Genomic DNA, 23,483 nt, shown 5'->3' with positions numbered 1-23,483 from the left:
CAGATTTTGTTGTTTTGTTTTTTTTTTTCCTCATTTTCTTAAGCTTTCTATCCCAAAGTGGGAATGGTAACTGCTGGAAAACAAGCAGATCATATGTGATTTCTTCTTTCAAACCTACCTTCCTAATTTTTCATTGTTGTGAGAATCTCTGACGTTACTTTAAGAACAGTCATCTTGTCAACTTGGTGTTCCTAGTGCTGGGGATGTCAGTCACTTTATCTCTGAGCTTCTCACAAAGTATATCTTCTTTCTGGTGCTGAATTTGAATAGCAGGTACCATTCTTGGACGTGCTCTCTACCAAATACAGGCTGTTCCCAAGCAGAGCACCTGCTTGCTAGTACAGAGATGTGCTTGTAGCTCTGCTGTCTTGAACAGTTTTTAAATGCATCATGCTGCCTTTGTGTACTGAATGATTTCCTTCCAGCACGTATTCTCTAAAATTTGATGTGAGGAGTTGGATTCCTTGGAGCTTGCTTACAAAGGAACTGTGTGCAGGAACCCCCGAGCCTGTTGTGCCTGTCCCAGCTGGGGCACATCTGTGGGTAATGCTAATGCAGGAAATAGGTGGAATAAACAACAGCAACTGGTTGCCTTCCTGTATAATCAGCAGAGGTCAATTAAATCTAACAGGTATGTTTTGGATAACTTGCATGGCTGGAGGATTGATTCTGGAATGACCCGACCTAAGAAATGAAGAGTGGCACTGGGGAAGTGGAGAGGACTTATTTGCTTTACAGCAAAGTTTAAGGATTTTCTTTTTCTAGCTGCTCCATGGTTCAAGAATTTACTGGGTGATGAATTCCAGAATCAAAACTCTGAATTTGCACAGGGAAGGGAGGAGGAGTCAGGCAACAATGGGAACGACCAACAAGTTCTCAGTGAAGTTGCAACAGGCAGCTTTTAGCCATGAAAGAAGAGCAACAGGGATGAGAGAATTTACCTCCAGCAAGTGACCAGCAAGAAGGTGAAGGCAGAGAGTAATTCATGTGATAAGTTACAAAACATGAGCAAGGAGTAAGAAGGGGAAGGGGGGGGAATAGCACAATGTAAGGAGTGGGGAGTGTGTTCAGTAGCTTCAAAAACAATGTTGAGAATATGAACCTAAACTGTCTCCACCAAGACTGTTCTGAGAAAGCCAGTTTGGCTCAACTTTCAGGTCATGGAAGAGCTAAAGCTGTCTCTTGGAAAAAACTAAACTGCAGTTCAACTAAAATGTTCAAGTGACAACACCAAGTTAGTGTATAAAATGTATAAAATGTCACTGCTAAGGGGCACAGAGCACGGTGAGAGATGTTTCTAGAAGCAGAAGAGGATCAGGTTATTTTGTGTAGATGGCAACCTACTTTGAGGTAGGGGAAAAGTGCTAACAGGTGATACTAGGAAACCTAAAATGCCTAATGCCTCTTTATTTTGCCACAGATTACAGCAAAACTTATTCCAATAAATATAATTAATCATGCAATATCACTAAGACTGAGAGCTCAACTTAGAAGTGTTAAACTACGATACTTTCAAATAGGCTTGGTCTTTCAAATAGTGCTCTTTGACAACAGGTTGAAATGATCTTGGAAGCAATAGTAAAGATTGTTAGCTTAGCCCTTTAAAAAAAAAAAAAACACCACCTTGTGTGACACCTTCAAAATACTGGGACAAATTTGAAGTATTTTAACAAAATACACATTTTGGGTAATGCTGAGAAGGGTCATGAAAATATGAAGCCAATAAACCACCAGAGTTGGTTTTTAAGAAAGAATGGGCAAGTTCAAATTTATTTTCTGTAGCAGGCTGGCAGCCTTCGAGGATCAGGGAGCAGAAGTAAGTGACGTCTGGCGCAAATATTAACACCCTAAAGCTTTCTAAAGCAGCAAGTCAGACAGTGATCTGGGTGAAATTGGGGTGTACACCTTCTGCCTGCAAACATGTCCTTAGAAATCACAGTAGTCCTGTAGAGAAACTGAAACTTAAACTCAGTAGGCTTGTAGGTGTAAATTATGAAACACGTGCTGGAAGAACTTTGAACTGGGGCTTGTAGAACTAGTGGGAGATAAGGAAAGAGCCAAACATTCTAGGATGAAAGGTGAGAGGAGAGGGGAGATTATTCAGGACGTACAAGCAGTGTCATTAGATGTGGTCTCTGAAGGTAAAACAAGGGGAGCTGACCTGGCTGACTCTGCTGAAGAGAAGAATGAGGAGAAATGTGGTTGCCATCTTTGCAGGAGCTTTCCACGTGCTGCAGAAGAATACCCTGAGGTTTCTTGTCCAGTCCTGGCTGGATAATTAATAAGTGTTAAATCCAGACAAGGTGCCTTTCAGGGTGTTAGCTACGCAGCATTCTCTGTACCTGAGCGGTGAGATCACTATCCAATATTATTGGAATAATAAAAACAGGCTAGATTCAGATTTTTCACATCTATTTGAGTAGCTGAATATTTCTTCATGGGGGGAAGGGGGCAAAAGAGAAAGAAAACAAGGTTTCTCATTTTGCTCTGTTGATTATTTTCACGTCCCTTTCAATCTGTGTATGTTGTAGGGGCTTTTTAAATGTTGCAAATTGGGTCATCCTGCTGATTATGTAACAATATAAACCCAAGCTTAATTATGTTTCCATTATTAGGGAAATCTTTGCTGTCCTTTGCCTTGTGGCCTTTAAGTAGGAGGAAGCTGGAAACTGTGGCTGGGACAGTGCTGAGGGCAGGGTGACTTAGGGTGGCTGTGCCTGACTGGGAAAAATCTCTCCCCAATGCTGTCAGATTTGGGGGGCTGGAGGGGTTATTGGGATACACTGAAAAACCACATGAACATAAACACTGTGTGAACTGGCTTTGAGGGATTTGACAGGGGTGAGGAGAAAAGAGTCGGAAAATAGCTCTGACTGAGTTTATTTGGGATTTTGGGGGATGATTGTTGGAGTTGTGGACTTGGGATTAAGGAATTAGGATGGCTGGCTTGGAGATACTTGCTGTAACTGTGGTGATGGGCTGTGTGGGACCACAATCAGGAGCTGGGGGTGTCTGGGTTGGTCCTGAGGGAGGGTAACAGTGGAATATTAGAATGACAGGAGGCCACCTTACCTTCTACTGCCACAGCTCCTTCACCCCAGCTCAGTGAGGGAGGAGAGCAGGCCAGCACAGGAGCCAATCTGAAATCTAAACTTCCAATCCTAACCAGTAAATCTCCTGGTTCCCATCTGAACTGCAAATAAAGGGTTTTCTGGGTTATGAAAAGTTTGACTAACTTTGTTTTGACTCAAGTGATCACAGTACAGCTGCATTCAGAACTCGTTTCCCTCACACAGCAAAATATGCCTTTAAAAAAAGAGCTGATCAGGAAACACACTTAAATGTGAAGTTAGGATTTTTCTAGTTTGATTTCTGTTAGGCCGTGCTATTTCAGGTTTAGCCTGTTTGAGTCTGTTTTCTTTCTGACTCATAAACATGAGTGTTTGGCATGCAAATAGGATGAGGTCAGGGCACAAGCAATAAATACATGCCTTTAGTTCTGAACTTTCCTTCTGAAGTTTTGGCAGGTATTGAATGTGAACTGCTTAAATGTAATTTTCTTTTGGTTTATTGAAAGTCCATGTCTGTTCATAACTTACTAAAACAGATCTCCTGATGACTTTTCCTTGGCTAAGGGAGTTGGGTTAGAGATCACCTGGGTAAACCTGACACCCCCGAATCCATGGGCCCTGGTGGGATGCACCTCCAGGTGCTGAGAGAGCAGGCAGATGTTACTGCTAAGCCACGCTCCATCCTCTCTGAAAGGTTGTGGAGAACAGCAGAGGTGCCTGAGGGCTGGAGGAAAGCCAGTGTCACTTCAGCCTTCAGTAAGGGCAAGAAGGAGGACCCAGGAGAACTCCAGGCTGGCCTCCCTCACCTCTGTCCCTGGAGAGATGATGGAACAGCTCGTGCTGCATGCCAGCTCAAAGCATGTGAAGGAAAAGGTCATCGTAGTATCAACATGGATTCACCAAGGGGAAATAATGCTTGGCCAGTCTGATAATCTTCTGTGATGGCTGGGTAGATGAGGGGAGAGCAGTGCACATTGTCTGCCTTGACTTCAGCGAGGCTTTTGACGCCATCTCCCGTGATATCCTCGTGGGCAGCGCAGGAACAGCGGGTGAGGTGAGTGCCAGTGAACTGCATTGAGAACTGGCTGAATGGCAGAGTTCACAGGGTGTGAGCAGCAACACCGTGGCCAGGGGGAGGCCTGTAGCTCACAGCATTCCACAGGGGTCAGTGCAGGGCCCAGTCCTGCTCTGCTTGTTCATCAGTGACCTGGATGAAGTGTCAGAACGCGCTCTCAGCAAGTTTGAAGAAGATGCAGAAGAGGGAGCAGTGGCTGACAGGGCAGAAGGCTGTGCTGCCATTCAGTGAGACACCCAGAGTTGGATGGAGAGAAACCATCTGAAGTTCAGCAAAGGCAAGTGCAGGGCCCTGCACCTGGGGAGGTGTAACCCCAGGCACCAGTGCATGTTGGGGGCTGAGCTGCTGGGAAGCAGCTCAGTGGAGAAGGAGCTGGGTGTCCTGGTGGACAACGAGCTGGCAGTGTTGACCCTTGTGGCCAAGAAGGCCAGTGGTGTCCTGGGGTGCATCAGGAAGAGCACTGTCAGCAGGTCAAGAGGGGTGATCCTGCCCCTCTTCTCTGCCTTCATGAGGACTTACTAGGAGTGTGTCCAGTTCTGGGCTCCCCAGTTCAGGAAAGACAAGGAACTGCTGAAAAGGGTTCAGTGGAGGGCTTTGAAGAGGATTAGAGGTCTGAAGCATCTCATGAGGAAGGGCTGAGAGAGGCCTGTTTAGCCTGGAGAAAAGATGACTTGTCAATACATGGCTCTATATAACACAGAAATAGTGCTGAATAAATAACTCCTGGAGGTGAACATAAATCTGTTCCTCTGAAAGCCCTTGCTGCCTGTGCCAATATGACTGGTGCTTTCCTTTATCAGGCACTCACAGAGCATCTCTGATCTCATCTCCCTTAATGCTGCTTGTGCCCTGTTTGCCACTGCAGGCTTGGAACTTTTAGCATCCCCCAAGTCCTCTGGACACAGGACTAACTTTCAGCTGGGAGGCTGTGTTGGCCATCCCAAATCTTGACGACAATGCAAGTGAAAGGAAGAAAGTTTAGACTGAAGAAAATAAGTCTTGATGTTTTGGTATTGGGAAGACTCAAAGAATTCTCCAAAGATGCAGGTGGTAAGATTGACTTAAGAAGCCTTTGTAAACAACGAGCTTTAAGGGTGTCTGCTCATCTGACCCTTGTCAAGCAAGCTCAGCTTGCCAAACTGGCGGAATACCAAACAAAGAAGAAAGTGTTTCAGGTGTGCACTTTGGACACCTTGGGACTGATTTGGGGACAGTAAGACATGAGTGAGTGTGCCATACTGTTAAAAACCAGTGCTGCTTTGTGGCACCTTTGGCCTTTGCAGAAATCCTGTTTTGATCCATGAAGTCAATCTTAGGTCACTTAGAGTGGATGTGTGGTGTGTCACTGATGGGCTGTCACTAAGCTAATGAGAAATTACCTGCTGTTGAGGTCTGACTGCTAGAAAATAACAACCCACAGATTTGCAGAGATAAATGTTGTGCTAACGTAAAGGGTGAAAAAGTGCATTTTTTTTCCCCAGTGAACTCTAGTGTAACAAAATGATTAATTTATTCTTCTAAATGTAAAGCAAAGGTACATTTCACTTAGAATTTCACCCTGGTGTTAAAGGTTTTGAGTAGCCTGCTTTTCCCTTCATTACATACGTTACACATGGAAAAGTCTAGCTCTGAACTCAGAGGGATAAACATTTTCCCTGTGGAGCAGTACAGTCTATACCTAGTGCCAGTTAAAGCATTCATTCTCTGGTGTAAAACACAGCCAGCTCTGGGAGAAGTCCTGCTGCATCTTTGGACTTTTACTACTTGAGAAACTTTGCTGTGGCCCGGGGTCCTGCTGCAGCTGTTCCGAATTACTTTTGTCTTGTGTCTCTGTGACACTTGTCCTTTTCCTGTCACCCCCCCAAGTGTCTCATTGTATATGTGTAGTGTTGGAGTCAGTGTGTAATTCTGTTGTAGCAACTTCAACTGATTTTTGTTTTTAAAGCTTGTGGGTTAAGAGTGCCACTGCTTCTTGAACACTTGAAAAAGTTACATGTTTTGTCCTGTATGTACAGACCATCTGAAAATTCAAGTGGCCAGCCTGCTTCAGTTCAGTGCTTGGTGGCTTTTAAATACAGCATCCTGTTGGGTTCTTGAGGTTGCCAAATTTCTTGAGCTGATAAGCCCAGTGTGTGGTTAATGGTGAATATCAGGTTAACCTTCATCTGCAGGGAGCTCACCTGCTCACAGCATTGTGTTCCTGGGTGAGATACACTGCGGTGTGTGAAAGGACACACTGCTGACCAGGTTAGTGGCAGCTTTTCAGACGTTTGCCTTTCCTGTTAAATATCGAGTCAGAAGCTGCAGAGTTGTCACTACATCCCTCAGTACCACAGCTCTGCGTTCCTGGAATGTTTTAGGATGAAGGAAATAGGCAGGAGCCACTTTGATAAGTGCTGAACTCAAACACATTGCACGTTTAAAGGGTTTTATTTCTGCCTTGTTGCCAGTGGGGGGAGCAGTGATCCAACTTCCTCATCTCTTCAAAGTTATTTACATCTGTTCTAGTAATAGTATGTCTGAATTTAATGTCATAAAGTTCCCTTTTATTTTATTGACTTACTGTAGCAGTAAGACGGGCACTTCAGTGTCAAACTGGGCCTGTTAAAGATTTTAACTTTTACATTTCAGTTATCAGTTTTCTAGTTTGGAAGCTGCTGTGGGCTATTCCAGCCTGACAATAAGCTTGCTGAGAACGTTGTGTTGTGTGGGTTTTTTGTGTGCTTAGGATTTCCCTGGTTCTGTTGGTGGGATGTCATCAGAGCAGTGGCTTTGGAACCTGGAGCAAATTAATATCAACTGGGTCATTTTCAACAGTGTGAATACTTGTAAATTAAAAACCTGAACTCCATTTCCAGAGCTTTGAGGATATGCTTGATTATTTTCATCAGAGAAGGCCTCATGACAGAGAGGGGCTGAAGTGGTGTAGTTGAAATAGGAACACGAATAATACACATTATAGGTCTCAGCACTGGCAGTGCTTGACTCCAGGAGGGGAGCATGGTTTTGATTTGATGCAGTTATTTTAAGCCAGACTAATGTGAATAAAACTGACTAAAAATTGAGATCACAACCACCACTGCCCTCCCTCCCCAAAATGTAATTTCTCTTTCTTTTTAAGACTGAAGCATCTTCTTGTGTTTGGACATCAACATGTGGAAATAATAAACTTGTATCCCATAGTTTGTTACCTCTCCAGCATAAGAAAGACTTAGAAGCTCTCTTGTAACTGTAGTATGTATGTTAGGAGAAGGTGCCTACGTAACAACTTGGAGTTTAGTGTTACTTAGCTTAAAATAATAAGTACAAGTAAATGCCTGAACCTTTCTTTTACTGATTTGTCAGTGGAGTCTGAAGTGACTAAAAACTGATGGGGCTCCTTGTGGTTCTTACGGAGCAGCTGTTCTTCTGCATGGAGGCGTCCTGTCCAGGAAATGTCTGTGTAGAACTGCTGTGTGTTCAAAGACTGATTTCCTCTCCACTCTTTCCATGTGGCACAGGTCTAAGGAAATCCACCAAGAAGCGCAGTGAATCCCCACCTGCTGAGCTCCCCAGTTTGCGGCGGAGCACACGCCAAAAGACCACGGGCTCCTGTGCTAGCACCAGGTAAAGCTTCAGGAAGGAATCCTGACTTCTGCAGTGAATTGAGACTGATGGCGTTTCCATGAGTGATAACTGGCCTTGTGTGTCTCTCACTTGGCTGTTGTAAAAGCAGCTGTAGCTCTGATGGCTCTGTACGTCGGTGCCATGGAGAGCACAAAGGATTTGTCACCTGAGGACTTCCACAAGTCCCTCTGCTGTGAAGGTGGAGGGAAAGAAACACCCAAAGCCAGTATCACAAACTTAAATAATCCTGTCCTCAGGGAGTTTTTGTTTAAAAAGATACTGAACACAAAGAGTTGAGAGTGCTGAACTGTTGTTCATCATGACTAGTAAAATAGATGCTTGTTTTGAAAAATGAGACTTCATGGTAGCACACAGGAGTCTGTTTTCCTGGTGTGCACTGCTAAGCTGACTCAGCTTGTCAGCAGCTTCATCTGAACAATACTACATTTAAGTGCTTAGTCTACTTCCTGATGCAGAGGAAAATTAACCCTGAATTACTGATTTTAAACAGCTGGTAGATTAAGTGGGAGGGAGAGTTAATGTGTCCTGTGGTGCAAAAAAAACTTCTGTAGTTGTATATATTCTGGAACTAGACCTAGGGAACCTGAACAAGCTTTTTTTTTTTTTGTTCTTATGCCTAGACTATGTTTCAGCAATACTTTTTTTTTCCCTTCTTCCACACCATTAACCACCCCCCGCCCTTCTGAAACCTCGATTCTGTTGTCAAGTGAGGATTTCAGTTTGACTTTTTACTTTGATTGCTTCTTAAACAAACTATTAGTTTATGCAGTGCTGTGGTGGTGATCCACATAAATGTTACACAGTCTTGAGTAGAATGACACTGATGAATCTCTTGGCATAGTTGACAAGGTCTGAACTGTGTGTTTTGACCCCCCAGTCGGCGAGGCTCTGGCCTGGGCAAAAGAGGAGCAGCCGAAGCTCGCCGACAGGAGAAGATGGCTGATCCTGACAACAACCAGGATGGGGTGAACTCTTCAGCTGCACGAACAGATGAGCCTCCCCAGGGAGCTGCAGGTAAGAGGAAATGGCAACTAAAGCATTTTTAACATAATAATGATATAATAATAATAATAATGATGATACAGACTTCTTTGCATTTGAAAATAATTAAATGGCTCTGAGTAAGCTCATAAATAATTCTGGAAGGTTTCTGAGTGAGAGGGATCTTCCCTTTTGCATTTGATTTCTTGGCTGTCTGATACATTTGTCAGTTATGCTTTTAGTTTCCAAACTATATTCAGTAAACCAGGCTTTAGTTTTCAAGCTTCTTCCTCTTTTAATAAAACTAACTTCAGCTGATGCTTCGTGAATTACTATCCATTTTTAGGGTAGTAATTTAGGATACAGAAGTCATCGTGTACCTGTAAAGGCTCTGTTGAAATTACTCATAAATATTCTGCAGGTTTTCTATTGAAATTGAAACCTATTGAAGTCTATACTGGAGAAATTTGTAACCAAGTTAAATATTATTACTTGCACAGTTCTATTAAATGGTAATTTTATCATCTGGTCCTAATCAGTAGTGAGTTCAAAGGTGCTTTCCAGTAATTATGGAGAATGGTAGGAAATATTACATGTTCTATGCTTAAAGCCAGCTACATCAGTGCTGAAAGTTAAAATTAATGGAAACCTAAGTGCAGCATAGTACTCAATTAAGAAAATTATTAAGGACACAGGTAAATCTTTCTGAAATGTAATTTGTGAATCCAGCTGTACTTATTCATTATGTCGTGTTGATTTAGCCACTCTCTTCAGCTTTGGCAAAGTATTAGACCTGTAGACCGGTCTGCTTTGAAATGGAAGTCGTACAGAGGTTGGCTGGTGGCAGTGTTAGATGCAGAGCACTCTTTTGATGGCAGAGACTGTTTTCATGTGAGTTTTGTAGCTTTAAAGGCACCATAACTTGCATTCATCTCTATTTTGTTTCTTTAGCTTCTAGTTCTGTTGCTGGAGCTGTAGGTATGACAACTTCTGGAGAAAGTGAGTCAGATGATTCTGAGATGGGAAGATTACAAGGTATAAAAGTTGTTATTAATTTACCTCTTTCGTTGTTTGCAGCCCATAAATAGCCATACCTACACAGATTCTGTACTACACGTGGTGGGAAGGCTGTATTTTGTTGCGCTGTCTGCCCATGTGTTGCTTTGCTTACAGTAATTCTGAATTACGGAGTTACAAGCCTGAATACACTAAAGATTTGCAAGAATTTGGAAATCATGTCGGGAGGGGGTGGCATATTCATTTACATGGTGTATAATACACTAGTTCTGATGATTTTCCAGGAGGAGGTGGGGGTAGAGAACTGAGAACTCAGTCCTATTAAGCATGTAAACTCAAATATGAAAATCTTTGCAAGCATGTTTTCAGTTCCCAGGCCAGGTTAAGCCTACTGTACTCTGCCTGCTTCTGGATAACATTTTTTTTTTGTTGTGCTTGTCGTTGATACCCACATTGCTATAAGCTTTGACCAAACAAAATCTGAATGTTCTTCAAACGCTTGCTTTTGTGCTTGGGCTAAAGGACTCTGGTCTCTTAAAACCTGAGAGCACAAACAGGTATAAACTCAGTTTGCATGTCCTGCAACTGGACTAATGATTTGGCTGCTACATTGCAGGGAGTCCTGAGGTTATGGTCTCCCTTGCAAATAAAATGAGGGGTTTTGGTTAATCTGGATGTTTTAATGTGAAGTCAGTGCTGTGTCACTACGAGTTCACTTGCTTAGAGTTCTCAGTGAGCACAAGTATGCATTAGGAACACAGCTAAAATGGTTTTTGCTGTTAATGATTGTTTTATTGATCAGCAGTGGACATGATTACTGCAATAAAAATCAGAATCCCCCAATTAGTTTAGCTTAAGTGACGCTACTGCGAAGTGTTTAAAATCAATCAAAAAAGAAACCCGCTAACACCTAGCAGAGTTCTCCCCTTTCCTGCTCATCAGCAGACAAAGCTGGGAACCTGTTTCTCAGTGTCATTTTTTTTTCAGATTAGCAGTGCCATGCAGTTTCTGAAAATGTGAAGATAAGGTTAAACTATTTCATGTAGTTTCATGAGTTCAGATTTGAAATTACAGCCTGGTCTATCTGCTGTTGTGTCTCCAGACTTAGAACAGTTCAACAGACCAGATATCCTCTGTGAAGTGGGTAACTCTGGAAACTCAGCGGGTGACTTCTTAGAGGGCCTCAGTGCTCTGATACACACAGAAATGAGTTACTTGTTCTCTAAAGGTCATCTTTTTGGTTTTTTTTTTTTTTTTTTTTTTTTTTTTTTTTTTTTTTTTTTTTTTTTTTTTTTTTTTTTTTTTTTTTTTTTTTTTTTTTTTTTGGAAATCAAGGTAGCTGCAGTCATCTAATCCTCATTCTTCTTTCTTAAAATATCGAAATTCTCGTAATCTGAAATGATAACATCGTGGAATTTAAGCTTTTAAAAAAATATTCATAGAAGCTTTGACAATGGCTGTTATCCTCTGTTTGCTTTTAGCTCTATTAGAGGCTAGGGGTCTTCCTCCTCACCTGTTTGGCCCTCTTGGTCCTCGGATGTCGCAGCTCTTCCACAGGACAATTGGAAGTGGAGCTAGTAAGCAAAGTTTGTCTAATTTGACTTAATTCTTTCCACTTCCAGACTAGTAGAATCCAACCACTAGTAAATCTAATATTTGTATTAGCTTCGTAGTTTAATATTTTACGTGTTGGAGACTTGTATGTCATGGTAGTGCTAGACCACTGGTCAAAAAGATTAATTTGCTTGTCTTTTAAGGAAGAGAAATCTGCTTTAGCCGTATTTCTTTTCTTTTCTTTTTTTTTGGGGGCATCTTAATGTTCCATTCTAGGTGGGGAAGGGAGGGTTCTTGCCTTTTCACCCCTTCCTTTTTCTTTTTGCATGATGGGCTGCTTAACAAAAGACCTCTCCACCCCCCTTGGGTTTTTTGCTAGCTTTGAACAAGTGCTTAAGGCTAGCTTTAAAACTACCAGTAGATGTCAATTCGAAGTTCTGTTGGTTTTAATTTCAGAAGTGTCTTAGCTTTCAGAGAGAAACAATTCCCTTCAGATGGTGTGGCAGTGGTAACACGGGGCTTGTTCCCCCAGGTCTGCACTGTGCAGATGGATGAGATGGGCACTGCCTAGTCCCAGTCTGTGTGGCTTCCCAGCAGAGCCAGAGGCAGCCTGTTCCACTGCATGCCAACCAGAGGATGGGGTCTCATGTGCTCTGTTATCTGGGAGGGTGTGGAAAATGCCTTTGCTTTACAAAGGTGTGTGGGGTGGGTGGTTTGGGTTCTGGCACCTGCTGTAGGTTGGCTGTGACTGTGCTGAGCAGTGTGGTGGACTCCCTGTGCTGACCAGTCTGCACTGGAAAGACAGCCAAGAGAGATTTTTGTCTCCCTTTCCTATCCTACCTTTTTATGACAGGGAAAGGAAGTGAAACTACAAATACAGAGGAAAACAAACTTATCTCTGGTCTTCCGCTCTGGCAGGAGTGTAGCATAACAGCTCCCTTGAACACTTATGTTTTCTAATATCTTCTTCCCTAATTTTTTTTTTTCCTGGACATGTAGGTTCTAAAGCCCAACAGCTCTTACAAGGTCTCCAAGCCACTGATGAAAGTCAGCAACTACAGGCAGTGATTGAGATGTGCCAGCTGTTGGTCATGGGGAATGAAGAAACATTAGGAGGATTTCCAGTCAAGAGCGTTGTACCAGCTTTGGTAAAGATTTAATCTCATGTTTCTGTTGGAGGATATAACATTTCATTCAATGTCTTGCTTCATTTTTAAAATTTATATAATATAGACTTCCCTGTTTGTCTGTCACACTGTTTGGTTTTGAGGGCAAGTTTTGCAAAATTTTGGTAGTTTTATTAATTCTTTAATAGCTCAAGATTAGGTGAGTTCTTTTGAAACTTATCAACACTCTAAGTCCCGAGTCAAGCTACAGCAGTGATTTGTACCCTTTTTTAGGATGATACATAGATAACTTTTTCTAATCTAACAATACTTTTTTTTTTAAAAAAACAGATAACACTGCTGCAGATGGAGCACAACTTCGACATTGTAAGTCACTTGTAATATTTCAGAAACTTTTGAAATCCAAAAATGTGTTATCTGAACTGAAACCCAAATATTTTATATTTCATAGATGAATCATGCATGCCGAGCCTTAACATACATGATGGAAGCACTTCCCAGATCATCTGCTGTAGTGGTAGATGCAATTCCTGTCTTCTTGGAAAAGGTAAAATGAAATCCAAACAGGGATTTTAACTTTAAGAAATACCTTTAAGATAACAGCTTCTTTTCACTGCTCACAAGATAACACAGAATGCACAGGAGGCTTTTAAAACCGCGTTTAATTTTTGTTCCCAACTTCACTGAGTGGTGCAGTCTGACCCACTGAGAGTGTTTTGTCAGGTTGGTGTTGCAGACACGCTGTGGAACTGAGCTGTTGTCTCCTGGTGGAGCTTCACACCTGAGGTAGCCTAAACCATCAGTCTTGGTTCCAACTGGCTCCATTAGCACGTGTGTCTTAGCAGAGACCGTCCAAGTGTTGATGAAGGTGATTACTTTTACAGACTGGTCTAGAAATTGATCCACAAGCTTTTTTGTGTCCTTGCAGCTGCAGGTTATCCAGTGCATCGACGTGGCGGAGCAGGCACTGACAGCCCTGGAGATGTTGTCTCGCAGGCACAGCAAAGCCATCCTGCAGGCTGTAAGTACCAGACACTGCCCTCACCAGTGCCACATCCTGGTGATCTTAGGGGAGGATGAAATAAGACAACAACTTTCTATGACTTCAGCGGCGCTGCAAGTGGCGATGTTTGTGTTTTGTTGTAGGGTGGGCTGGCAGACTGTTTGCTGTACCTGGAGTTCTTCAGTATAAATGCCCAGAGGAACGCGCTCGCCATCGCTGCCAACTGCTGCCAGAGCATAACTCCTGATGAGTTTCACTTTGTGGCAGACTCTTTGCCACTGCTCACGCAAAGGTTAACCCATCAGGTAAGGAGCTATTACAAAACTGCAAGTTCTAATTTTGATGTGAATGTAGTACAGAGTTTCCTCCAGATACCTAATTCTTTATTGAGCATTTTTGCCTTTGCAATGTGATAACTGTCCCAAAGTTTCTGTACCATCCAGTTGCAATATCCTGATGTGCCTTTTGTTCACTGTAAGCATGCTGTAAGGATTCATGACATTTTATAAAATGAGATAAATAAGGTAGTTAAAGCGTGAATAATGATGGGTTTGTAGTCCTTGCAAGAACTACAAGGACATCACAAAGAGGAAGTCTAGTAGTATTACTGTACTATTTTTTTCCTTAACAAGTGTCTTCCAAGGTTCTCTCCCACTTTTAACTCAGAACAACTTCAGTTTCAATTTTTGTGTACTCTTTCACTGCTGTGTCTTTTTGGGGGGGCTTTTGGCTTTTTAAAAAGAAAGTTCCTATTCTTGTACAGTAGTTTGAAATAATCCTAAATCATGAGCCTTCTAAATACTACCTATCCTGCAAAGTTGCTGTGTTCATAAATGAGCACTTACAACGACTGGTGCATCAAAAGAGATTTCTGATGATCTACTTGGCTGGCAGGTTCCTATTAAAAAGATGAAAAGTGAGAAATATTTTGCTTATTAATAAATGAACTTAATGGAAGCTCTCAGGCAATGTTTTGTGTATTCTTGTGCAATTCTTAACTTTGCAAACATCATTTTCAGAGAAGTCTTAACTATCTTGCTGTCTCTGCATTTGCTGTGCTAGTTGGGCTGCATGATACAAAAATCAGGGCTCATGTATTCTGTAGAACAGTAGCCTTCACTCCTGCTTATTATCTATTAAATCTCCTGTTACTTGGCTTTGTAGCTCCTTTGCCTTTTGTTTCCTCCCTGCAGAACCCAAAAAGAATCTTACAGATCCATGTACTTATCTCTAAAGGTCCCTACTGGTATTAGTGTTGCAAGTGTGGGTGTTTCCCAGGGACTGTGCAGGAGCACATTCACATCAGAGATCAGTTTAGACTGTATCAATTAAAGATTGAGAGCTGTGATGTTCTGTAAAACGTGATTCAGCTGGCCTTTTTGGAGATCGTTTAGGAATGCCTGGAAATGACAGGATGATCTAATGCAAATTACCATATTTCAATTCAAACAAATACCTTTTTTTTAATAACAGGACAAAAAGTCTGTTGAAAGCACTTGTCTCTGTTTTGCACGGCTAGTGGACAACTTCCAGCATGAGGAGGTGAGGGTGTGGATGGGGGGGATTTTTGTTTCTTTCCTTCCTCCCTCTGTTTCTCTTGAGGGAGAAGAGAAACACTGACGTTTCCCATTTTGCTGTTCCCTCCTGAAGAACTTGCTGCAGCAGGTGGCTTCCAAGGACTTGTTAACAAACATCCAGCAGCTCTTGGTGGTGACGCCTCCCATCCTGAGCTCAGGGATGTTCATCATGGTGGTGCGGATGTTCTCCCTGATGTGCTCCAACTGCCCTACCCTTGCAGTCCAGCTCATGAAGCAAAGTGAGTTCTTGCTCTTTCATCTTCTCGAAAACCTGTTCAATTTAATGCCTGCCATCAATATGGGCCCCTCTGGACTTGATTATGTAAATATTCTGTTCTTTCAGTGGTGTTCTCTCTCTTACTGTGCTTCCCCCTGGGATAGAGTTTAGTTAAAAGTGTTGAAAGGTTTTATCCAGAGAGGTTTTTCTGCCCTTTCCTATCTAGTTGTTGTCACTGTAGTGCTTGCCTAGTTGTGAGTCTGTATTAGCTGCACAAATTGCTCTCATTCCAACACAAATGGAGGAATTCTTTTTATGGTCTACGCAATGTGGGGGAACCATGCGATTGAAGTGCTTTTACTAAGGGAAAATATTACCAAAGTAGGAGCTGTATAACTGTCTTAGTTGTCACTTGTTTTCTTTGTTTCATCTCGTAAGTTTTGACTTGTCACTTAATCTGCCCCGTGTGTTTCCCTGTTTTCTCCTGTGTGCTGTATATTGAGTGATGCTTCTCCCTAGAAATCCATTAGAGATAAAAACCCCAACCCAAGAAAGCCACAAACCCCAGAGCTGAGAACAACCCCATTTTTTACAGTGTTCAGAGAGATGGCTTTGATCTCCCTGTCTGCTGTCTCTTTGCTTTGGGCAGTAACTGTGTGGTGTCCAACAGGAAATGGGGTCCCTGTTCTGATAGAGGCAATCTCATGAATAATAATAATTTTTGTAGATATTGCAGAAACTCTTCACTTCCTCCTTTGTGGAGCCTCAAATGGGAGTTGTCAAGAACAAATTGACCTTGTTCCACGCAGTCCTCAAGAACTTTATGAGCTTACTTCTCTTATCTGGTAAGTTTGGCAGTTTCTGGTTGGTATGTTGAAATCCCTGACTTAGCTAAAATGAAGGCAAACAGTTTTCAGCTTAGATGGATTTGATTGTATATTTGTAGTAAAATACTGTTTTAATGTTCTTTACAGTGAACTGATGCCTTGCCTGCCAAAAGAGGGAATCTTTGCTGTTGATACTATGCTAAAGAAAGGAAATGCACAAAATACAGATGGTGCAATATGGCAATGGCGAGATGACAGGGGTCTCTGGCATCCCTATAACAGGATTGATAGTCGAATAATAGAGGTAGTAACTCCACACCTTTGTGTGGTGATGCTTTTCAAATACGCGGGCGGTTGTCCAGGGAATCGAGTGCTTTCTTTACGTCTCTGAAAACACCACTCTTGATCTTTCTGAATAAGAAACACGAGTTTGCTCCAACATCCTGCTCTAGTATTGCACTATTTTGGTATTCTGTCATCCCAAACCACTTAATTGCTTAATTACCACTGTTCTTACTGTATTTCTGTCAGTCCCTGCTTTTCCTACTGTGTTACCCCCTCCTCACCCTCTCACGTAGTTTCTGTTTGTTAGGGATTTCTGAACTTTGAACTCTTCCTTGGTTTTAGGCAGCTCATCAGGTTGGGGAGGATGAGATCAGCCTGTCCACCCTTGGGCGTGTCTACACCATTGACTTTAACTCTATGCAGCAAATAAACGAGGACACTGGAACAGCACGTGCCATTCAGCGAAAACCAAACCCCTTAGCCAATACAAACACCAGTAAGTACAGCTCAGAAAAACCTGCTGTCTCTGCATTCTCGCCTGTTATTTCGACTTCTGGTTCCTAAATTATATCCTTTCAATTGAAGAGCTGAATTAAATCAGCTTTAATGGAAGAAAGCAATCATCAGAGCAGAAGTGCAGAGAACTAAACGGTGATTTGTTGCCTACTTTCTCACAGGTGGACATTCAGAATTGAAGAAGGATGATGCTCGAGCACAATTAATGAAAGAGGACCCAGAACTGGCAAAATCCTTTATCAAAACCTTGTTTGGTGTTCTTTATGAAGTATATAGTTCTTCAGCTGGACCTGCTGTTAGACACAAGTGCCTTAGAGCAATTCTTAGGATAATTTATTTTGCTGATGCTGAACTTCTGAAGGATGTTCTGAAAAACCATGCTGTTTCAAGGTGGGTTCATGAACTCTCATGAATGAAATGAATTTTGAGCTTCAAACTAAAACTTGTGATTAAATTTTTTTGAATCATCTTTTTTTAGGGGAAAATGATACTTTCAAAGTCTCATGTATTTTCCAAAAGCTGAGGCTGCCAGCTCTGCAGGAATTTTTTTGCACCATAGATTTTGCAGTAGTTGATGACACTGGGCATTCTTACTAGAAACTTAAATTATTAGTACCCACAGCCATAGGTAGTGCCTAATATACCCTTTACTGTTTTTTTTTTTTTTTTGATATCTAAAACTTACCATGTTTATGAAGGGAGGAAATCCCCTCTTTTTCTTTATGCCATGTTAAAACATAGTATTAGGTGGGAAAGAAGACTGTTTGTCCTTTTATTTATAGCTTTTACAAAAGCTCTGTGGAATTTGTTTGCTTTCAATCTCCAGTGCTATATATCATCATCCTCATGGTATATATATATATGCAAGGTGAATTGACTTGATTTGTAAAGACAAACCCAGCAAAAAAAAAAAGGACAAAGCTAATTCTAACAAATTATCTGTTTTAGTCATATTGCCTCCATGCTGTCGAGTCAAGACCTTAAGATAGTGGTTGGAGCCCTGCAGATGGCAGAGATCTTAATGCAAAAGTTACCTGACATTTTTAGTGTTTACTTCAGAAGAGAAGGTAAATCTTGCTTTCTTTTTTTTTTTTTTCCCCTCTTCACCTCTTTAGGTAGTATTTGAAAAATAGGTGTGTGTGTGGAATCCATACCCTTTACCCCTCCTCTCCAACCTCCCCAAACCGTAAAAACTGAATATTGTTATTGTTATTGTAAAGACAAATCCGTGCAAGCTGTCCTCATATTACTAGGGAGGAGCTGACCAAGACTCTGCAAGGGACAAACTTTTGAGTTTTCAGAATCTGAAACAAGGCTTACTAGATCCTGGTGAACTGACCTGGGCTGAAGATGGCTCCCTGAAATTATGTGGGAAGCCTTCCTGGAGAAAACTGATGAATCTTTGGCAGGAATTGTGTGTTCTGCTCCACTGGGGATCTCAGGCTTTCTTTAGCTACTGGCCACGCTGCTGTAATTTTGTATTTTTAAACTGTGTAGGTTAACTTTCTGGAGAAAAGGTTGAGCTGCTTTTAAAACTTTGTGTTGGTGGGTGGGGTGAGCCAGAGTCGAAACAGAGGTTCATGGAACACTCTTACGTTTTCCAACACCCTCATCCCCACCCCTGCTCCCTCCCAACCAACCCCCTAAACAAAGCTCTCCTTTTGCCAAGGGGTGATGCACCAAGTGAAGAACTTGGCGGAGTCTGAGGCCCTGCTGACGAGCCCCCCCAAGGTGTGCACCAACGGGTCTGGCACGCTGGGCACCACCACCATCAGCACGGGCACGGCCACGGCCGCCGGCAACGCCGCTGCTGAGCTGGGCTCGCCCAGCCTGCAGCACAGCCGCGAGGACTCGCTGGATCTGAGCCCCCAGGGGTAAGGGCACTGCCTGCAAAACCACTTGGCTGGGTTGGGTGCTTTGTTGCGGTTTTATTTGCCCTCTGGTTTTTTATTATTGTCTGCATTTTGCTGTGGTGTTTTCCTCTAAAGAACTGAAGTGGGGTGGTGTTGAAGCTTTCAGCGATTCATTTTATATTAAATGTTTAAAAGAAAAAAAAAAAGGACTAGTGACGTGATAGTTATGTTGTAATAATATGAAACCTGTTCTTTAATTCCTGAGGAAGTAGCTGGCAGATGCGTCTTAAAATAAGGGCTGGGTATGTGTGTGAATATGATGGGTGGAAACGTTTCTTTATTTTTAACTTTGTCCTGGACAGAAGACTCAGTGATGTTCTGAAGAGGAAAAGATTGCCAAAACGAGGGCCAAGGAGACCAAAATACTCTCCTCCGAGAGATGATGAGAAAGTAGACAATCAAGGTAAATAACTCTTAAAATGTGAAACTTTATCTCCTTCTAAAGTAAGTTTATAAGCTGCCAAAAGTGCTAACTGTAAACAAACCTTTTGATTCTCTTAATTTTGTCTTAAATTCCTCCAGCTAAAAGCCCTACAACTACTCAATCTCCTAAATCTTCTTTCTTGGCAAGTTTAAATCCTAAAACGTGGGGAAGATTAAGCACACAGTCCAACAGTAATAACATTGAACCAGCACGAACAGCAGGAGTAAGTGGTCTTGCAAGGGCTGCTTCCAAGGATACCATTTCCAATAACAGGTACACACACAAAAAAAGTCAAAATACAGTGTAATATGATGTGACTTTGAGCTGCTTATGATAAACCATCGAGAAATTAAGGTAGAGAAAAGAAGCTCTTAGTAGTTTAAAGTAGCATGGTGGGGGAAAACATACTCTGGCTGTATTTATTGCAATACTGGTGAATGCAAGTGCTGAGTGTGGCCAAATAAATGCCTTTCGTGTTCTTCTTTGCAGAGAAAAAATCAAGGGCTGGATTAAGGAGCAAGCCCATAAATTTGTAGAACATTATTTTAGCTCTGAAAACATGGATGGGAGCAATCCTGCACTAAATGTATTACAGAGACTTTGCACTGCAACTGAACAACTCAACCTCCAGGTTAGAAGTGACGAACTTCATTGGAGTGGGGAGACGTCTCTCGGCTTGACTTCTGACTCATTATGACTTGGAGTCATTTTTTGGAATGATTCTATGAGCTCTGACACACATCACTTATGATAAAAGAGCAGTATTAACAAGGATATTTTGATTCCCAGCAATGTGCCACTGAAGTGTTAGGGTTGACTTCAGACCTAAAGAACAACCCAGTTTGTAGGAAGAACTTTGGGGGTGGAGGGAGAGAGGAAACACAGGTTGGGGCAAACCTGTGAGCATCTCAAGAAGTTGAGCCTGGCTTTTCAGACAGCTGTTGATTGATAGGTGGCCTGTCAATCCTAAAGTAGCTCAGGAGCTGAGCCATGTTCTGTGCTTTGATCTAAGCAGTCATTTAAATATTAAACTCTCCTTCCTCTTCTCTCCCACATGGAAGTCATGTAAAATACACACCAGTCTGAGTTGTTTAGGTTTTTTTGGTACATTGGGGGTTTTGTGTGTGTGTGGGGGGTTTTTTTGTGTGTTTTGTTTCTTTTTTGGGGGGTGAGGTGGTGGTGTTTATTTCTTTGTTTTTTAAAACAAAACCCACCTGTTTGGAGCTCATCTTTACCTCACATGAGACATTAATGGGACCTTGCATTTTTCTGAAAATACAGAAAAAGCAGATATTGCCTGTAATGTCTCCCCTTAAACACAGAAGTGCTCGTCCTCAGATGATTTGCTCTGTTCCTGCTTGTATGAAGTTACTCCACACTCCAGACTTCCCCCTTTTCCCTCTCCCTTTAAAGCTCTTCCATGCAGTAGAAGGAAAAGCAGGATTTCTTCATCCCCTTAGTAGCTGGGTGGGTGGTAAAACAGTCCCTTGCTGTGTTTCAGGTGGATGGTGGAACAGAGTGCCTTGTAGAAATCCGTAGCATTGTCTCGGAGTCCGACGTCTCCTCATTCGAAATCCAGCATAGTGGGTTTGTTAAACAGCTGCTGCTTTACTTGACATCTAAAAGTGAAAAAGATGCTGTAAGCAGGGATATCAGATTGAAAAGATTCCTTCATGTATTTTTTTCCTCTCCAGTAAGTTTTCTTGGTTTTTGGTTTGGAATTCTTAGTTGTCTCTCTCTGGAATTTTCTTTCTGGAAATGCCATCTGAGGAGGTTCAGTGTTGACCTTATTTTTAAGATGGAGTACAGAAGGAATGTTTGGTTGTGTCTAAACTGTATAGCACTGCAACTTTCACATGGTTCTAAGTGTGTATGGGTCATGAACCTTTTTGAATACCCTGTAATTACACAAAATTCCACACAGCAGTGGAAAAAGTGCCAAAATGGCCGATTATCTGAGTTGGGAACAACTTACAAGTTGTTTCTGTCTCTTAAGAAGTTGATACGGAAAGAGTTTGGGTTCTCCTTAGTCCTAAATACTGCAAGAAACTAATGTCCTGTTTTTAAAGGAATAAATTTAAAGTGGAAGAGAGGAAGGTAGATAACTGCAACTTCAACAAAGCTTATTGCTAATGGCTAAGGGTGAATCCTTAAAATTTGTAGGGCTATTCAATTGAAACCAGGAGAGAAAAGTATGTCCTTTGAAATAGGTCTGTCATAATCTTGTGATGTGTCATCTGCATACTGCTGCTGCTTTCAGTGAGAACAGTGATTCTGAATTTCCCTTTTTTAAAATAATCTGTGGTATAAATTATTTAAGATGGATTAATTCAGGCGCGTAATTAAAAGACTGGACTGTATTTCAGCTTCCTGGAGAAGAGCCCCTTGGAAGATTAGAGCCATTAGAAAATGCACCTTTGTTGGCATTAGTCCATAAAATGAACAACTGCCTCAGTCAGATGGAACAGTTCCCTGTTAAAGTGCATGACTTCCCTAGTGGAAACGGAACAGGGAGCAGGTAAGGATTAATGCTCAGGTAACAGTTTTGTTAGAAGCTTTTTGTTTTCCAAAACTTGTTTGAAACAACACTAAATAAATAATGCTCCAGGAGGTAATGGAAGTAATAGCGACTTCTGACCCTGCTAAAGACAGAAGTGATTACACAGTTGGCTTTCCTAGTCAGTGGAAGATTGAATATTTAACCAAAGGTTTGCTTACCATCTTGAGATGTCTCTCACGTGGATGTGTAACTTTAAATGCAATCTCTAAATTTTAAGCTTGAAAAATTCAGGAGAATTCAGGAGTCTTCCTTGTCCCCGTGTAACCAACAGTGCAAAGAAACCATCTCTTTATTGCTGGGGCACTGTTTTTAGTCAGGTCATTCAACTGCAGAGAGTTTGTATTGCAGCGCTGAACTTTGTAGGTTGTGTTCTCTAGAATGATAATGGATTGAGTGATAACTCTTGGCTGTCAACATAGTTAAAATAGCTGTGGACCTGCCTTGAGTTAAGATAAAGAATAAATTTGGAATCCAGCTTGTTAGTTGTGCTTTAAGTAACAAATTTAAAGACCTATTTCTACAGTTTTTTATCTCTGCTTTTCTTTGATATGTCAACACTAGCTTTCATTCACTGTATCACAGTTAGGAACTCTTATTTTAGTGTAAGTTGCAAAGAAGGTTTGCAAGTATTTTTCTGGTGCTGGCTGAAAGCTCAGTTCGATTATAGACATATTCTTATGACTGTGTAGAAATTAGGAGAGGAGGAGCACTGAACATGAATTTTTGAAAGCTCTTCTTTATAGGAATGCCAGAAGTCTTCTGTGTCTCAGGTATTAAAATTAAAATTTAGGTCCTTATTGAAAAAAAAATACAAATGAATACTTGCATCTTGGAAGGAAGGGCCAACTTCTGATCCTTATTGCACTGCAGGTAAACACAGCTCTAAATCTCCTGTGGCATCAGCTGACAGTCTGAACAAATTCAGATGTCAGAGATGGTCAGTGTAGGCCATGATGTAGTCAGACCTCAGGCTGGGCTTTCTCTTAATCCACGTAGCTTCCATATTTTGTCCAGCTTGAATTCTGGTGTTCTTGTAGAAGAAAACTTTTAAAATCTATTTATCCAAACTGTACTAGGTTATTTTTAGAGAAATAGTCTGACAAATAATACACTGAACCAGTGAAATTGTAAATGCATGTATAAAACTATTTTAATGCAATTATAGTTATTAGATTCTTTGTGTAGCAACTTTTTTCACAAATTATTTTGAGTTTTTCTCTTAACAGAGGATCCCAAGCTTTAAAATTCTTCAATACACATCAATTAAAATGCCAACTGCAAAGACATCCAGACTGTGCTAATGTGAAACAGTGGAAAGGTGGACCTGTGAAGATTGATCCTCTGGCTTTGGTACAAGCCATTGAAAGATACCTTGTAGTTAGAGGTATTTATATATTATACAGTAATTTGTGTTTTGCTTCTTGAAATAGTTGCTACTGTCAGTGCAGAGTTCATGAAAACCTGTGAGGGATTACACTGAAGACAAATGGGAGGCACCTATAAATAAATATATCTCGCTCGCAGGGAGGAGACTTGAGATTGTAGAAAATCTTCCCTTTTCTGGGACAAATTGTTTCATGTTGTAAACAGTTCAGTCAAAATGCTAACAGAAGTATAATCCACTTTACTGTCAGACTGGCTGTAGCTTGGCAGTTTGGATGCCAGATGTTGATGCTGAAATTTGTTCTAGCACTTGTGAATCTGACTGT

General features: G+C 41.6%; 1 protein-coding gene across 7 annotated transcripts in view; it reads left to right on the top strand.

Moving 5' to 3' along the window:
• The window catches only part of TRIP12 (thyroid hormone receptor interactor 12), a 74,487-nt gene that overhangs the window by 35,296 nt on the left and 15,708 nt on the right, over positions 1-23,483 (top strand). For 4 of the 7 annotated variants that reach the window (XM_027900914.1, XM_027900919.1, XM_027900916.1 and 1 more), the window contains 23 exons: positions 7,647-7,752; positions 8,651-8,787; positions 9,706-9,789; positions 11,253-11,348; positions 12,325-12,473; positions 12,783-12,818; positions 12,904-12,999; positions 13,381-13,473; positions 13,599-13,760; positions 14,929-14,997; positions 15,106-15,271; positions 15,977-16,094; positions 16,224-16,380; positions 16,704-16,857; positions 17,039-17,267; positions 17,826-17,944; positions 18,547-18,751; positions 19,093-19,193; positions 19,313-19,487; positions 19,704-19,845; positions 20,716-20,907; positions 21,581-21,732; positions 22,986-23,158. In XM_027900914.1, the coding sequence (XP_027756715.1) occupies positions 7,647-7,752; positions 8,651-8,787; positions 9,706-9,789; positions 11,253-11,348; positions 12,325-12,473; positions 12,783-12,818; positions 12,904-12,999; positions 13,381-13,473; positions 13,599-13,760; positions 14,929-14,997; positions 15,106-15,271; positions 15,977-16,094; positions 16,224-16,380; positions 16,704-16,857; positions 17,039-17,267; positions 17,826-17,944; positions 18,547-18,751; positions 19,093-19,193; positions 19,313-19,487; positions 19,704-19,845; positions 20,716-20,907; positions 21,581-21,732; positions 22,986-23,158 (3,111 nt within the window). The remainder of the gene's footprint in view (positions 1-7,646; positions 7,753-8,650; positions 8,788-9,705; positions 9,790-11,252; positions 11,349-12,324; positions 12,474-12,782; positions 12,819-12,903; positions 13,000-13,380; positions 13,474-13,598; positions 13,761-14,928; positions 14,998-15,105; positions 15,272-15,976; positions 16,095-16,223; positions 16,381-16,703; positions 16,858-17,038; positions 17,268-17,825; positions 17,945-18,546; positions 18,752-19,092; positions 19,194-19,312; positions 19,488-19,703; positions 19,846-20,715; positions 20,908-21,580; positions 21,733-22,985; positions 23,159-23,483) is intronic. The other 3 variants (XM_027900920.1, XM_027900917.1, XM_027900918.1) reach the window with 2 other exon arrangements.

The sequence above is a fragment of the Empidonax traillii genome, unplaced genomic scaffold (assembly GCF_003031625.1).
Source record: "Empidonax traillii isolate 1590-97213 ecotype Southwest subspecies unplaced genomic scaffold, ASM303162v1 scaffold755:size778197, whole genome shotgun sequence".
Classification (NCBI taxonomy): Eukaryota; Metazoa; Chordata; class Aves; order Passeriformes; family Tyrannidae; genus Empidonax; species Empidonax traillii.
This window is presented reverse-complemented; position numbering and strand designations above follow the sequence as displayed.